Consider the following 16220-nt stretch of genomic DNA (forward strand, 5'->3'; position numbering starts at 1 on the left):
AAAAATAATTTAGCTTATTAAATAAAAATTAAACAAAGAGTTGAATTGAAGACCAGTGTTCACGTGTTTAACTAATAACAGTGAACTTTAACAGCAAATTCCCTTTTATCCAACTTTTCATATTAAGTATACAATTATTTTGATTTATTATAAATTCTAAATACTTTTAAAATTATTAATTATAGAAATGGTTACAGAATGATTCTAAGTATTATTCCATTATCATGTCAATTTTGTGTCATTATATACAAAACATCTTTCACGACTATTTTACAGTTCACTAATGTTTTGTATTTTAATGCAAATTGGCATTACCTAGATACTGAAATATTTCTTCCTCTGTTGAAATGACCAAGATATTATCTGGAGCTGAGATGCTGACAGAAAGGCAAACATAGTGGAAAGACATTCTAGACATATGCCGGATGACTGTGAACAAGCGAACAGGATGGGCATCAGAAATGGAACTGAACTTGCCGACCATGAACCAAATGGAGAAAGACAAGCCTGTAGCTGGAGGAAAGGCCCGGCAGTCTGAAAAAAGAAGTTCTGAAATTGTAATTGTACTGCAATTTTCATGCAAAGGTCAGTTTATTAATCAAAAACACATTTATTCCCAAATAATTGTAAGAATGAGTAATAATTACATGAAATCAGGTTAACTAGTATACAGTATATTAATTTAATTAAATGGGGTTAAAACAGTAAAACATTACACTACAACCCTTACTTACTATTTTCTATTATAAATAAAACATTTTTAGAATAAAGGATACAGCCCAAAAAAAGGAACTGATAACTATATAAGAGGAACAAGGCTTATTAAAGAGAATAGTTGCTAAGCATACTTTTTTGCTAACTAGAAATCAGCTTTGGAACAATACACAATTTAAGGTATCAGTCAATGCTTTAACACTCCTGTACACAATACATAATCATATTTTTGTATCAGTTTTAATGTAGTTCTTTTAATATAAAGTTCTTTTTCTTTTTTCATCAAATTTGAATATAGCAAGACTGATACAGTATACATGCTGCTGATAGTCAAAAAGTATATTATTTACATTACAAACCCTTGCATTTCACTTTGCACTTACCAATGCCATGTCCTCCTGTTGCCACTGAATCAGAGTTGACACCCTTAACTGTAGCAAGAGAAGGAAGAAAGAGACATCTGAAGGAAGCAAAAATAAAGCAATGGTCAGATTCAAGTTCTTTTCTAATACTGGATATCTATAAATTAACTGTGGTTTATTTGCATTATTTTTTTATCTCAAAACATGGAATATAATAATATTCTGACAAAGATCAAAGATAATCTAATATAAGCTTTAATAACTTACAGTATTGCATAAAATAAAAATGATTCACTCAGCATTATCATTAAACCAGACAAAATAACTAATTTGAATCTGTGATGCAAGGGCAGAAATGAATGTTATTTTACAGTTATATCTGTTTGTGTTTGAAGAATACGCCCTGAAAACCAAAATTGTTCTTGAAATTTGAGTACAATGCTTTTTGAAATGTGCTTACTTATGTTTAGAGGGACAGTAGCCAGAACATTTTCCCATGGCATTGGATATTTACCCAAAAATGTACACTTACATTTACAGGGTCAATTTATTGTTTCCAATCCAAGTCTAGCAAATGGGGAATGAAAATGTCTGATTTTTGGAGTTTAATCCCACTGTTACCATCGCACTAATCCTGGCCAGGATGCCAGCTAATCCTGGTTGGCAAACTCATCACACTTCCTCCTCCATGTTTGACAGTTGATGTCACACACTGAGGAACCATCCTTTCACCAAATTGACGGTGTACAAACACCCTGAATGATGAACTGAGGACTTCAAATTTTGAATCCATAGTCGGTAAGACTTTCTTCCAGTCTGCAGTAGTCCACAGCTGGTGTTTCAAGGCCCTATCTTGTCCTATAAGGAATTGCTTTACTACCACTTTCCCTGTCAAACCTACAGCACAAAGTCTCCTCTTCACATTAGAAACTAAGTTGTGTTTTTTTTTTTTTACCACTGTTGAGCTGTGCTTGAAGCGGTTGTGCTGTGAGGCACCTATCACACAAGCTGTAAACTTGTAAACTTATAAACTTTTCTTCTGATTGGGTTGTGCTTTTTGGTCTGCCAGGTCTCTTCAGAGTTTCTTCCAGTTTTCAGTTACATTATTCACTGACACTTTAATTATTTTTGCAGTTTTTCTAAATGAAAGGCCTAGACTTCTAAGGATAATAATGCCCTGTCTCATTTCATTTGTCAATTGTCGTTTCCTTTGCCATTATCACTGGAATATTGTCGAAGTAGTATTGCAGAGGATCTGTTCCAGCTCTGCTTCAAGATAGAAGGTTTTTAAATAGACAGAAGGTTGTTAAGTCATCAACAGAAGCTAGGACGCCTGTGCAAATTGTATGCTTCAACTTGCAAGGCTTAGTATATTTTTAATTTCTCCGGAACAAGTGTAGGTTGTAACTTATTAGTTGCTCCCTGAAGAAGGCCCTTTGTAATATCCTGTGTGAGACTTACCCAGACACCACCAGTCGGAAACCACATCTTTATAAAAGTCACACGTTTATTAATCCACAAAACACAGTCCCAAACACAGTACACAATGCTCCCAGCACCTCTATTTAGACTTCTCTCTCAGTCCGTGGCCGCCTTTCCTCTCCTTATGGGAGCTTTGTCCTGCACCTGCACCCGACTCAAGCTCCCCAAATGTAGGAAGGAGGCCCCTTTTATTCCCGCCCGGATGTGCTCCAGGTGGCTGATGACGTCCTTCTGGCAGCACTTCCTGGTGTGGCGGAAGTGCTGCCCTTTGCACCAGAAGCACTCCGGGCGTCCCTGGAAGGCTCTTCTTCCATCTTGTCGGGTGTGGCGGAAGTAAATGTTTCTCGGGTTCTACGAGGTTTGAGGTGCCCCCTGACGGTGGCCACAGGTCCCAACGGGTTGGAACTTCTTTCCTTTGCTCCCATGGTTCCCATGGGGCGGTTGCCCTTTGTGGCCCAGAGGACATAAATGCCAACTTCCGGTCCTTCCAGGCATCCCGGCTGGGAAAGAATCCCAGCAATCTGTAACACCTGATATTTCCTTTTTCCAGTTTTTGCTAACCTAAGCTTTATATGTAAACCTCTTGAGGTTTACTGCTTACCTTTTGACCATTTTTGGTTATTCATTGAATTTCAACTGATTAAACATGAAGAAAAACTGGAAAAAGTGAGGTTTTTTAAACTTTTGACCAGTAGCGTATATATATATTATACAGTGAAAACTTATTCAAGAAGTCACAAATAATCTCAGAAGACCATCCAAGGAACTGAATGCCTCTCTAACCTTAGCTAAGATCAATGTTCATGACTCCACAATATGAAAGACATTCATGAGAGAGTAGCAAGTCAACAAGGCTCCTTTCACATTTGAAAGAAATACCTGAATGACCTACAAGCTCACTATAATGATATTCTATCAACTGGCAAGTCAAAAGTAGATCTCTTTGGAAGACACTAAGACATAAAGCTAATACAGGATTCAATAATAAGAGCATCATACCTACAATAAAGCAGGGAAGTGGTAGTGTGATAGTGCGGGGATGCTTTGCTGCCTCGGGACCTAGAAGACTAATCATTATTGAAGAAACAATTAATTATCAGAATATTATTAAGAACAATATTCAGTCATTTTTATTGTCACCTGAACCTAAAGTGTTTGGGTTTTGCAACAGGCACAAAACACAAAGTAAGTCTTCAACTGAAAGGCTTAGAAGAAACAAAGCTTAAGTTCTGGACTTTTACAGGGAAGTTGTGGTCGGACCTGAAATGAGCATTTCACTCTTGTAGACATATTAATGTATCTGAATTAAATCAATGGGCAGCATGGGGGCGCAGTGGTAGCGCTGCTGCCTCGCAGTTAGGAGACCCGGGAAGCGAGTCTCTGTGTGGAGTTTGCATGTTCTCCCAGTGTCTGCGTGGGTTTCCTCTGGGCGCTCCGGTTTCCTCCCACAGTCCAAAGATATGCAGGTTAGGTGAATTGGTGATTCTAAATTGGCCCTAGTGTGTGCTTGTTGTGTGGGTGTGTTTGTGTGTGTCCTGATTTAGAGACATAAAAATCAGTTTGAGGATGAGTGTCTCTCTCAGTCTAGTGTGTATGACTGGTGCAAGTCTTTCTGAGAGGGACTATCATTTCTTCCGTCCACTTAAGGAATTTTTAGGAGGGAAGAAATTCAAGATGAATGAGATTATTGATGCTGTGCAAGAATGGGTCAACATGCCGTCAAAAGACTTCTACTCTTTGGGGATTAAGAAGCTTCCTGAGCGCTGGAACAAGGGCATAGAAACTACATAGAAAAATAGTGTGTAAGTCGTTTCAGTGTATTCAATAAATAAAGCATAGCTCATAAATTCCTGTTTATATCTGAACGCCCTTCGTACCTTTATTTTTCAATAAAATAAGAAAAATAAATGGTATTAGCTGCAGTTTATATTATTATTACAAGCAAAGGAGAATGGACCTTATTTAAGAAACTTTTTATCAGCAAGAAAGTCTGAGTCTAATATAATTAGTTTCTATAAATAATGAGAAATGCTCAAATGACAAGGGGTAATAGTTTTTGTAGTCTGTACAATTAGATAAATAAAAGATTAGCATACATAGTGGATGACAAGGACAGCTTTATTAGTGATGAGTCAAAAAGGTAAGTTTCATTTTGCAGTTTTACAAAATTTACACTAAAATTCGTTTAGCAAGGAATTTCACAGTTGTGAAACTTAAAACTCACTAGAAGGAGGTGTATGGAAAACAACAAAAATTACCCCTTGTGTTTTCTTTCATTGCTGTGTGATGCATGTAATTCTTCGAGTGCAAGTAAAAATCAATTCTGTTTATTCCTCTCATTCACACCGTTATGGAGGTGAGCAGTGCATTTACTAAAAATGTGACACCGTTCATATTTTCCACACAAAGACATACCAAAATGCAGCATTATGCACATTATTGTGTTTCCTCCACAGGAAAACTCGCTACATGAAAAAACACTCAGTTTCTTTTCTGTTTCTGATGCATATTTAGCATTGCAGTCACCAAGAGTGTTATCATAATTGGCAAAGTGAACATCACAGCATGCAGTACCAAGCAGTACCAAAACAACCACACAAAGAAATGTCTTCATGTGATAGGAAGTGATTTCGTCAATTTTTTTTTAAATTACTAAATACTAAAAGACAGGCTGTCCTGCAGTGGGCTGGTGCCCTGCCCAGGGTTTGTTTCCTGCCTGGCGCCCTGTGTTGGCTGGGATTGGCTCCAGCAGACCCCCATGACCCTGCAAGTTAGGATATAGCAGGTTGGATAATGGATGGAAGGATAAAAGACAGGCAGACGTGTGTGGAATTATTGCACGAAAATACTTCCAGACAAGAACTATACTTTTTTTTTTCTCTTGTGTCAATGCCATACTGATCAATTATGGTGTAAGAGAGTGACAATGTGTTGCATGTTGATTAGCACATGAAAGTAATAATTTTACTCTACTGTGAACACATAACAATAACAAACCTAGATACAGAGTATAAAAAACTAAAATAGATAGAACAAAGATGGTAACTTGGTGTTCCAGACCTCAGAAGAATGTACAAAGAAGATTTGAGTCTGTTTCAGATTACTTTTCAAAAAGCCCCTGCAACTCATCATCCTATGAATATATAACTTTAATTAGGTAGGTAGTCACGTTTGTCATGCATAGTAAAATAAAAACATAGAACAGCATTAAGCAAAACTATGCAACTCTATTTTAGAAAAATATTTGGATTTTCTTTATTTCTCAAAGCTTGTTTGTAGCATTTTCAAGATTACTCTGAATCATTCATTAGTTGAAACATCATATCACAATGTATCCAAAAAATAACACAAAGTTTGCTGCTTATTAAGAGGTGCACAAAGGGAAATAAAGTGAAGAAGAGAGCACAATGATGTGGAAGACAGTAGGATTTATAGAAAAGAAAGAGGAGGCTCTTAAAAAGTAAAAGATTCATCAGCCTCATTACAATGGCGAAGAACCCAAAGCAAAAACTTGCCCTTACCATGTGATTAGCTATTTTTGTTTCTGTCATGACAATACAAAATTAGTTTAAAGGAACTGAAGTATGCTCAGGAAAAAAAAACCTCAAACGTAATAAACCTCAAGCCTGAAGTTAATTCCCAAACATCTGGCAATTATAAAACTAACATTTAATGCTATTCTCACATGCACATCTTAGCTTTCTGACAAATAAAGAAAAACAGTATCATGTCAATCTGTTCAGTGGCTCTTATATGAATGTATTTAAGCAACTAGCACTACAATTTCATTCTTCACCATTCAGCATATTAACTCATAAAATGTGATTCATTAATTGATTACAGGGGATAGCTTGTTTGCAAACCTAATTTCTAATGCACCAAATGCAGCATTTACCACTTCCATTAGTTTGCTGAAACTAAAACAAAAAACCCCACTATCCTCTTTAGTTATTCTGAACGCTGATCTTCTGAAAAAATAAAAGTGTTAACAAGCATGTGCTATGATAGCCAAAGAAAGAACCATGCTAGAAATGAAGTTTTAATTTTTGTTAACCATTCATCAGACAATAACTATGAACCTTCAGTGCTGAAGAAAGCAGTTGTCTCATTAAAGCACATGCTCCCGTATTTTTGGCAGCCTTCACATTAGGCATTAATTAAAACAGTTGCAAGCACCAATTAGATTAAAACAGCACAGCATGCAAAAGAGCTCTCTATTCACAAAGAAATGCTGCATCTTTATTAGACAGTACTCTTACTTTTTATCTGATGACATATTTACAGAATGTTTCATTTGTTCACATTTATCACTTGTGCTCCTTGGAAATTTTGCAAATGAACTTAGTACATAGCTCCCTGTGGGCAGTCTGCTAAATGCATTTGAGTTTCAGTGGCCAAATATTTAATCTTCTACATTAATTTCTCAGGAAATGCACTCCATTGGACATTGACTTCAAGTCACAAGTACAGTGAGAATGTTATTGTTCATTCCATTTGATTCTGGAAAAAAATAACTGCATGATAGCCTTCACTGCCTTCTTACATGAGGCAAATTTGTAAAGTCTTACCATAACCTGCACTTTGGAAACAACATACTGATTTGTTTAATTAGTGTAACTAAATTCTTCAAGAAAATGTAAAATGCAATTTAAATTAAATAGGTTATATATAAATGAAAGGAGAATCATCACTCAAATGCTATATGATTCTCATAACATAATTTCATATTATTATAATTTTAACGTTTTCATGTAAGAATTATCACATGATGTTCTGCTTCACTTATATACACCTATGTGCAATATTATATAATTCTATTATTAAGCACTAGTTACACTGTAGAAAACATAAAACTTTAAACCTTTAAAAGTAAAATTATCCATTAATATGGAGCAGAATAAATCGCTTTTCTTTAAAATTAGTGAAAATACATAAATCCTTTACCCGTATCCATTGGTGCTCATGTCAAATTCAATAAAGGAAGGCGGTGATGCTATTTTTTGCATTGTAAAATTCCGGGGTGAGGTGATAGACACAAGGCTGATCATACGTTGTACATCAGTGGGTGAGTTGTCCAAAACAGAGAGTAAGCTAAAAACGGATTTTGACTTTAAATCATTGACACTTTCTTTGTGTTGCAGTTTTGGGCGCATTTCTTCTAAAGGTGCTGCTGGATGGGGAATAATTAAACAAAAAGACACAATTAGTATACTAACAAACAAATAAAGAGTAAAAGAGGGTAATGGCTGGAAATTCTGACAACTATAGCAAGATACTGTCAAGTGTAAAACTAAGAGGGATTGAGGGTTACTATTGGTTAAAGCACATATAATTTTGTAGTATCTTCGATATCGATCTGTCCTAAATGTAGCCACATTACGACACCATTCAACTTTTACTTATTAAATACACAATAATTAAAGTGTTTTCTCACTTTGCAAAATAAAGAAAAGCCAATTCATACATTTATTTCACGCAGAGTGGGCTACAGGAAAGCTTGTTCATAGGCTGTTCAAAGGTTCTGCTTCTGGTCTGTAGTTAATTCAAAATGCTGGCACATGGATCATTTGTAGAATTTGGAAGCATCATCATAGAATTCTTGCTCTTATGTCTCTACTTTTCCCCTCAGCTACCTGTAAATGTAGCGTCAACTTTCAAAATCTATTTCCTAACATACAAATGTCAATGACTTAAGCCCTTTTACTGAACAGAATTTTTCAATTAAGTACATGAACATACTGAAATATCAGGATCTAGGCCTTCTTAGATTTCATAAGATAAACTAGATGGCTGTAGATGGTGAAGCATTTTAGCTATAGAATCCCAAAACTTTAAAGTGATCATTTAGCTAGTGTGAAAAATGTTCCATTAGTTTCAGTCTTTTAAATCCATACCAAATACCTTATTGTGAGATTACTAGAACTGCTGATTTTGGGTGTTTAATTTTCAAAAATGGTTGTCAGTTATTGTTCTATAGTAAAATTATGGCAATTATCACCATCAGGTGTTAATAGCTCTTTTCTTTATTTGCTAACTTGGCTTGCTATTCATAGACATGAAAGGAAACATCCATCCATCCACCCATTTTACAACCCGCTGAATCTGAACACAGGGTCACGGGGGTCTGCTGGAGCCAATCCCAGCCAACACAGGACACAAGGCAGGAACCAATCCCGGGCAGGGTGCCAACCCACTGCAGTGAAAGAAAACATCAGAGTGTTTAAAAACATTCAGTATGGACAGTTACAAGCACTCAGAATATCACAGAATTATACCATAATTTTGTCCTCCAGCATTCTATCGTAGGATGGTCTGGGTTAGGGGAATTAGCCAAAATTGGACCTTTCTTACTCTACACTTAATCCCCAAAAGCTGCATTTTTTTATTATTTTCATTATCAGACTGTAATCTCCGACAAGTACTGGAATGGATTTGCAACTCAATGAGTTAGAGTTTACAGTTAGAATGAGAAGTAACAAGCAATAATCTTGTTTCAAAGTGCAAACATAGCCTAATTCTAATTAAGTAAGGTGAACAGCTGTCTCAAAAGGTGGAACTCAAATACAGATATACATTAGAGTCTCCTTCATAAATGAATGCATAGTTAAATGAAAGATTTATCAAAGAATCTGCACAGCAACAGCAGTTTTGTGGAAGTTGTACTGGAGCATGTTGGACAGGAGAGAAGTGAACTCTCAGATAAACCTTTTCACTTATTGTTCATTCAATATCCTCATCCTCACCGGCTTTCACAAGCTGTAGATAGTAACGGAAACATTGAGATTTCAAGAATAAGAGACCATAATAAGTTTTCTTGAGAAGGATTGCTGCTCTCACTCTCCAAAGGATGGTGAGAAGGTGAGCAAAATGAGAGAACCATAAACTACAACTGCTACTTTGCCAGACTGAAAGGAATCAGTAGAGAGTGAGAGTAGAGAGTGTCTCTTTCTAGAGGTATGTCAGGTAAGACCCACTGCAAGAAGACCAAGACACACTAGAGGCTATTATACTGTATTTCCCAGTTGGCCTGAAAAGAGAGAAGCTGGAAAATGGTAACTGTAGCTAGGACAGCCTAGTTTGCCCAGCTTAGCATATTGCCAATCCAACTCTCATCAGAATATGAAATGTAGAAACAAAGCAAATTAGTTCTGAACTGTACCGAATTTATGAACGGTACTATATAAGTAAATAAATAAATATAGTCAGTCAGTTAGTCATTTTCCAACCTGCTATATCTTAAGAAAGGGTCATGGGGGTCTGCTGGAGCCAATCCCAGCCAGCACAGGGCACAAGGCAGGAGCAAATCCTGGGCAGGGCACCAGCCCACCGCAGGGCACACACACACACACACACCTCCTATACACCAAGCACACACGACGGACAATTTAGAATCGCCAATGCACCAAACCTGCATGTCTTTGAGCCGTGGGAGAAAACCGGAGGACCCAGAGGAAACCCACACAGACATGGGGAGAACATGCAGACTCCACGCAGGGAGGACATGGGAAGCGAACCCAGGTCTTCTTACTGAGAGGCAGCAGTGCTACCACTGCTTCACCGTGCCACCAAATAAATATAGTATTATTCTTATTTTATAACTATTGAGCTCTGTGTCATTAGTAGTGCCCTGTCTTACACATGCTTATGATATAAACAATTTACAGAAGCAAAAATAAATCTTACAACACAGGAGAAGCATTACAGTATATCAAAATTCCCATCTTCTGACTCTTTACAATTTAGTTCAGAACTGTAATATTTTCACAGTTTAATTTTATCTATGATATCATTCTGTTTGTTAACTTGATCACCCTATTAGAAACAAAATTTGTTAAGTATTTCATTTGGAGCATTATACCCATTATTTTCACATTTCTTATCATGACACATTCTGAACAAAGACAAAGAACATCCAGTGAAGACATAATGAAAAATAACATCTCATGAAGTGCCTGAATTTAAAAATAACAATACATATGCTGTATTTTATTGTATGTTACGATTAAATGGATTTAAATAAGACTCCCAAAAAACTGTCTTAACATGTAGTGAATACTTGTATTTTGTGTTGATTATTAAAGACTATATGACAAAATAGTGCTTGTCATTTTCTCATTAAACACAGAAATATTATCATATTATTATTATTTCAAACAATGAACATTTTGTATGGTTAGTATATATTTATTTTATGAGCAAATTAATCAGTTCTTTCAGTCATTAACATCAATGGAATGAATGTTTTTCAGGGCAAATGCATCTCTAAGATCTTAATGATCTGAAAAAGCAAATCAACAAGAACAGTAAGTCGTTTACCTCCTACACACTACTAGCTGCCCTGTCAACATTGTGCCTTTTAATGTGTTACTTGTCCATTTCACATCTGTAGCCACTTGGAACTGTCTCAAAATACTGAATCATAGAAAATGGAAAGTGTCAGATACATTATTTATCAACTTGGGCAAAAGTGGCAGAAAGGAATCAGCAGTCAATTAGCAGAAGCATAGTGAAGCTTATTAAAAATTTAAAATCACTAGATGAACTATACAGGACCCAAGGGGTCACTGTTTGACTAACTGATTTGCACACATGATGTGATAAATGAACATGCAGGAAAAGAAAAGTGTATTGTATGTATTTATGTAGATAAAAGAGCAATCAGTCAATATTGCTTGACAGCTTTTTAAACTTTATACATTTCATGTATTTGACTGAAGGTCTTGGTGACTAGGACAATGTAGCAGGAGTCAATGCAAGATATAAAGTGGATAAGCAGCTGTTAAAGGGCTGGGTACCTCAAGAGTTTAAGGAGTGCATAGGAAGTAATCACTTTGAGGGCAACAGTTCAGAAAAAAGATGGTGGAGGATGGGCAGAATGCAAAGAGAGGAAGTGGCAGTACTGGACTCCTGTGGGGGATAGGTAGAGTCTTAGTATAACCTGGGCACATCAGGCAATGCCTAGGTCACTAAACCTTTAAATATATATTGGAGTTTTGTGATGAGTGGTCTTTGGTGCGGTGCAGGTTTTAAATAAATAGTCAAGTCCCGAGGGCGTACAGGCTTAGAACAGGTGCATTTGGGCACATGATGGCACTTTCCTGGACTGACTGTGGTTCTTGTCTGATCGCACACTCACGTGTAGATGTGAGTAGATCTGCCAGGTGCCTCATTCATACCTCGGAAGGGGAGAAGGGTTACATCTGCACCCGATTGGGTTGTATAAAGAAGCCTGCACTGAAGACAGAAAGGAGAACAGAAAAAAGAAAAAGGAAGAAAAACAGTTCAGAAGAGCCAAATGACAAAGATGGAGGTTAAGAGGAAAGAGAAAAAGCAAAAGTGAGAGGCAGGATTGAGAGAGCTTGTGCGAAAGAGGAACGGGGGTAGGTAGTCGGGGTTGAGCCTCAGTAAGAGGAGCCTGGGGGTGAAAAAGAGGTGTTCCTACTGAACGATGCTGGGGAGTAGGAACAGCCTGTTATTTTTTTTCTCCTGTGGATGCAGAGGGACTGGTGGTAGGAGACATGAGTGTGGCTTGGTGCGGCGCCCCATGGATGGAAAAGGATGACTGCACCTGTCGGCAGGCTTTAGAAGAGCACTGGGGCTCATATGCTAAGAAAGAACTGTCTCTGGATTTTAACCTCATTTATCTGATTATTTATTGACTTGTTTTTAACCTCCATATGTACTGAATTTTACTAAAGATTATTTATTTATTAGTTTGCACTATTGGCATTTTGATTGGATTTTTTAATAAAAGTACTTTCACCTTTGCACCTACCCATTGATGTAAGTGTGTGTTCCTCATTTGCCCGACTTAACTCTGTTGATGACTATCGACTATTTCAGATTTAAGAGTTTCCCGAATGCAACAAAAGAGTGTGGAGCTGACACAGACTGTCACAGGGTCAGGGTTCATGGCTGCAGAAAGACATGGGGACACCAGAGATAGATCTATGGAGAAACCTAGATAATTTCCAAAGGGTGTTTCTGATTCTGTGAATCTGGCAATTGCTCTAGAAACAACCCCATAGTTGGTTTTAAAAGCCACTTATTGCTATTTACCTACTGAAGGTAATTTTGAATACAAGTTTGGCTTCCAGGGAAGCTGTAAGTGACTGCGAAAAATAAAATAAGTGAAAGTTTAGGCTGTTAAATTGATAGGTGTTGCTATGCATGAGTGTTTCTATGTTGTAAGAATGTACAGGTTAGTCATTCCATGCTTCAAATGGTGCTTAAGATCTATAATTTAGGCAAACCCACAGAGGATGCACGGTTGTGTTTTCTTTAAGCAGTTGTGTTACTTTATGTTCTCCTTTTCGTCATTCCTGCCATGTTTCGATAATTTTAAATAAGGAATTTGTCTGCAGTTGACTTTGGTTTAGGTTAGATTGCTTACTGCAAGGTCAAGTGGAATAGTTTTCTGAGGCACCTCCCAAATATATATATAGGTAGCATACAGTGGTTGAGTAGCTAGTGTTGCTCTCTCATAGCTCTAGAACAGGGGTGTCGTGCTCCAGGCCTGAAGGGCCACAGTGGCTGCAGGTTTTCATTCTAACCCTTTTCGTAATCGGTGACCAGTTTTCACTGCTAAGTAATTTCTTTTCCCTTCATCTTAATAGCCCTGTTTTTAAGGATTCAGTCCTCTGAATTGATTCATTTCTTCACTAAATGACAGCCACACAGAAATGAGACGTGAAAAGAGCCAACAGGTTTCACTCCAACCAATCTCTTAATGAGAAGCTGATTCTTGCTGTTAATTAAACCCATTATTAAATTCCATGGCTTGTTACAGCTCTCATTCTGCCACAGCAGACAATTCCAAAACTGTTGATTTTTCTGTTTTTTCTAAGAACACCGTCAACATGTTTTGATGACCAGGATAGATCAACCTTACCGAGACATTCACCTTTCTTCATTTTCAGATACTGTGTGATGGGCACAGGTGAGCTGGTCATGCGGCTTGTTTTGTGTCTCATAATATTTTGGCTGCTAATTAAGGAAAAAGAGACAACTAAGGGTCCTGAGTCAAGTGAATTAAAACTAAGGCAAAAGAAGGTAATTAGCAGCAAAAACTTGTCACTAATGGTGAAGATGGTTAGAATGAAAACCTGCAGCCACTGCAGCCCTCCACAACTGGAGTTCGACACCCATGCTCTAGAGTGTCGCGGTTTCAAATATTAACTTCTACTGCGGAGGTTGCATGTTCCTGTAAGAACGAGTGCAGCTATCAGCAATCACATGTCCTGTAATTGACCAACGTTGCTTTATTTATGCATGTTGTAACCAACACCCCTTTTGTGGCCATGCCTTCATGTGTTTCAACTTAGTGTAGGACAGAGTTAAGAACTCCATGGACTTGTTTTGGGGAATATACCATAAGTGTTCCCTACTACCCACTGTATTTATGCTATTCCCATGCTGAAAAAAATAAAAAGAAAGACAGGCACTAACCTGCACAGCCAAAACAATGTGTTTCTAACTTTCTTTTCTTTGTTCAGCATGTGAATATCCTTTATTTTATTCATTAGTTTCTAATAAATGCAAAAAAATGTATTCTTTTCTTTAAATTAAATACTTATATAACTTATTTGAGCACACACACAGACTAAGACTGGCAACCAAGTGAGAACATCAGACTGCTGCTTTAAAAGAATAATTGCAAATAAGAAAAAAAATCTTTTTATGGGGTATATCTGTCCAAAAAAAATGAAAAGAAGAATGTAGTGTATAAGAATAAGTACAACTAGAAGTGAACCCCAGGGCTGCCTAGACTGGAATAAAGTTCTGGTGATGTTACTAAATAAATTTCCCTGGGAGAGAAAATGTTAGTCTCAAACCAAAATTTCACAAACTAAACTCACCATGTGGGGCAACTTTGCATACCTGTGTCATGTGCCAAAAATACTTCCCTAATAAAGTACAGGTGTGGACAAACACAACTTCAGCTTTATTAAGTAAAATAAAGCAAAGGAATATGATCAAAAAATAATAACTAATATGGGGAAAAAAGAAAGTCTAGTGGCTATATGTTCATCCTAAGAAGCCACATCTTCTCATTTAAAAGCTAACACCTCCAAGGTATGCACAAACATCAAACCTAATGCATGATGTTTATAGAAATTACTATTTTTAATGGTTTCTGTTTGTAAACGTGAAAAATACATATGAATAATGTTTGAATGTTTGCCAGATTAGTCACACATTAACCACAAACTTCAAGCACCTTGTTTAACAATTTAGAACAAAGTAAGAAGAAAAACTCATGCTAAGCTCAAGCCACCTCACAAACCTCTGAACCTAAAATACACAACTATTTCTGTATTTAAAGGGTTTGGGTTCATGGGGAATCTTAAAGCAGCAATTCATTTCTGACTAAGAGAGAGAGAGAGAGGATGGGAGCATGCACTGATACCCAACACACAACGAATCACCTCAGGAGGAACAGGTTGAAATACAACACTCAGCCATTGATTGCAGTTAACAATGATGAAGGAAAATTAGTAAGGCTACCATAAGGGAAAATAATGTCCAAGTGACGAATCATGGAAGAAGTATAGTCATCTAATGCAAGTAGAAGCAAGAGTTTTCATGTTCTTGAGTATATTGGAAACAGCTTCAAATAACAGACTTCTTCTTCTTCTTTCGGCTGCTCCCATTAGGGGGTTGCCACAGCGGATAATCCAAAATTGTTGTCCACATATTGATTTGGCTAAATTTTACACCGGATGCTATACTATATTTAAAAACTGTTGCTACTTTTTTGAAAAGTGCGCTTTTAATAATAATTTAGGTTAAAAAAACAAATTACCTTACCGTGGGTAACAAACGTGGAACTCTCACAATCTTTTTTTATTGAAGAACCCATTTGAATTTGTTTTCCAGTTGCACATTTTAAAGGGTCTCCAATCCTCAAAAACTGTCTGAAAAAGATGAAAATCATTCTTTATGCTAGCTGCAATTGTTGAGCATTTTGCACACACAGTACTTTATGGTTTATATTTTCCATTAAATATAAAGAGAAATGACATTCAATGCCTTAAATGTACAAATAATATATACATAAATATACTAATGTTTCAATAGCTATCTCACTGCATCATAGTTAAGATCTGGGATGAAATTGTGCCTCATCCAGTGAAGGCTTCTGCCTTGCCCTAACTCTACAGAGTCCAGCTTCTAGCAATCCTGACTTGAAATAGGTGAATTCATAAACCTTGTGAACAGATTAGTGGAAATATGAAAGATTTCACATCTTTCCAATGATTTATATAAGCCTGATATTTCTATTTCCACTCTTATTCAAAATACACCAGAAAACATATTGCTCATACTTGAAAATAAAAATATTTACTAACCTTAGTAAATTGTGCCCAATAGCCTGTGAAGCCAGTTTCTCAAAGATTCTTGTGACAGATAAATGGAATGGATCAGCAGGGTTACACAGAGCCATTTGGCAATGAGTTAAAATGGTTTCAAGCAGCCCAGACTCACACATAATCTGTCGATTTCTCTCAGACTTAACTATGGACTGAACTCGATCAGCCACAGCACACTGAAGATCCTTTGCCAACTGCAAATGAATAAAAATATGGTTTTACTTCAACTCAGTGTGTTTTCTCTACCCAAAAGTAGGTTATTTTCTCTGCCCTAATAAACTGCTTCTAC

At 36.8% G+C, this 16220-nt stretch overlaps 1 protein-coding gene across 5 annotated transcripts in view; it reads right to left on the reverse strand.

Moving 5' to 3' along the window:
• wdfy4 (WDFY family member 4) overlaps positions 1-16220 on the reverse strand; it is a 235119-nt gene that overhangs the window by 153852 nt on the left and 65047 nt on the right. For 4 of the 5 annotated variants that reach the window (XM_039773975.1, XM_039773989.1, XM_039773959.1 and 1 more), the window contains 5 exons: positions 15911-16125; positions 15369-15475; positions 7503-7728; positions 1098-1174; positions 316-534 (listed from right to left, as the gene is read on the reverse strand). In XM_039773975.1, coding sequence (XP_039629909.1) covers positions 316-534; positions 1098-1174; positions 7503-7728; positions 15369-15475; positions 15911-16125 — 844 coding nt within the window. The remainder of the gene's footprint in view (positions 1-315; positions 535-1097; positions 1175-7502; positions 7729-15368; positions 15476-15910; positions 16126-16220) is intronic. The other variant, XM_039773981.1, reaches the window with a different exon arrangement.

Source organism: Polypterus senegalus, chromosome 1 (genome assembly GCF_016835505.1).
Source record: "Polypterus senegalus isolate Bchr_013 chromosome 1, ASM1683550v1, whole genome shotgun sequence".
Taxonomy (NCBI): Eukaryota; Metazoa; Chordata; class Cladistia; order Polypteriformes; family Polypteridae; genus Polypterus; species Polypterus senegalus.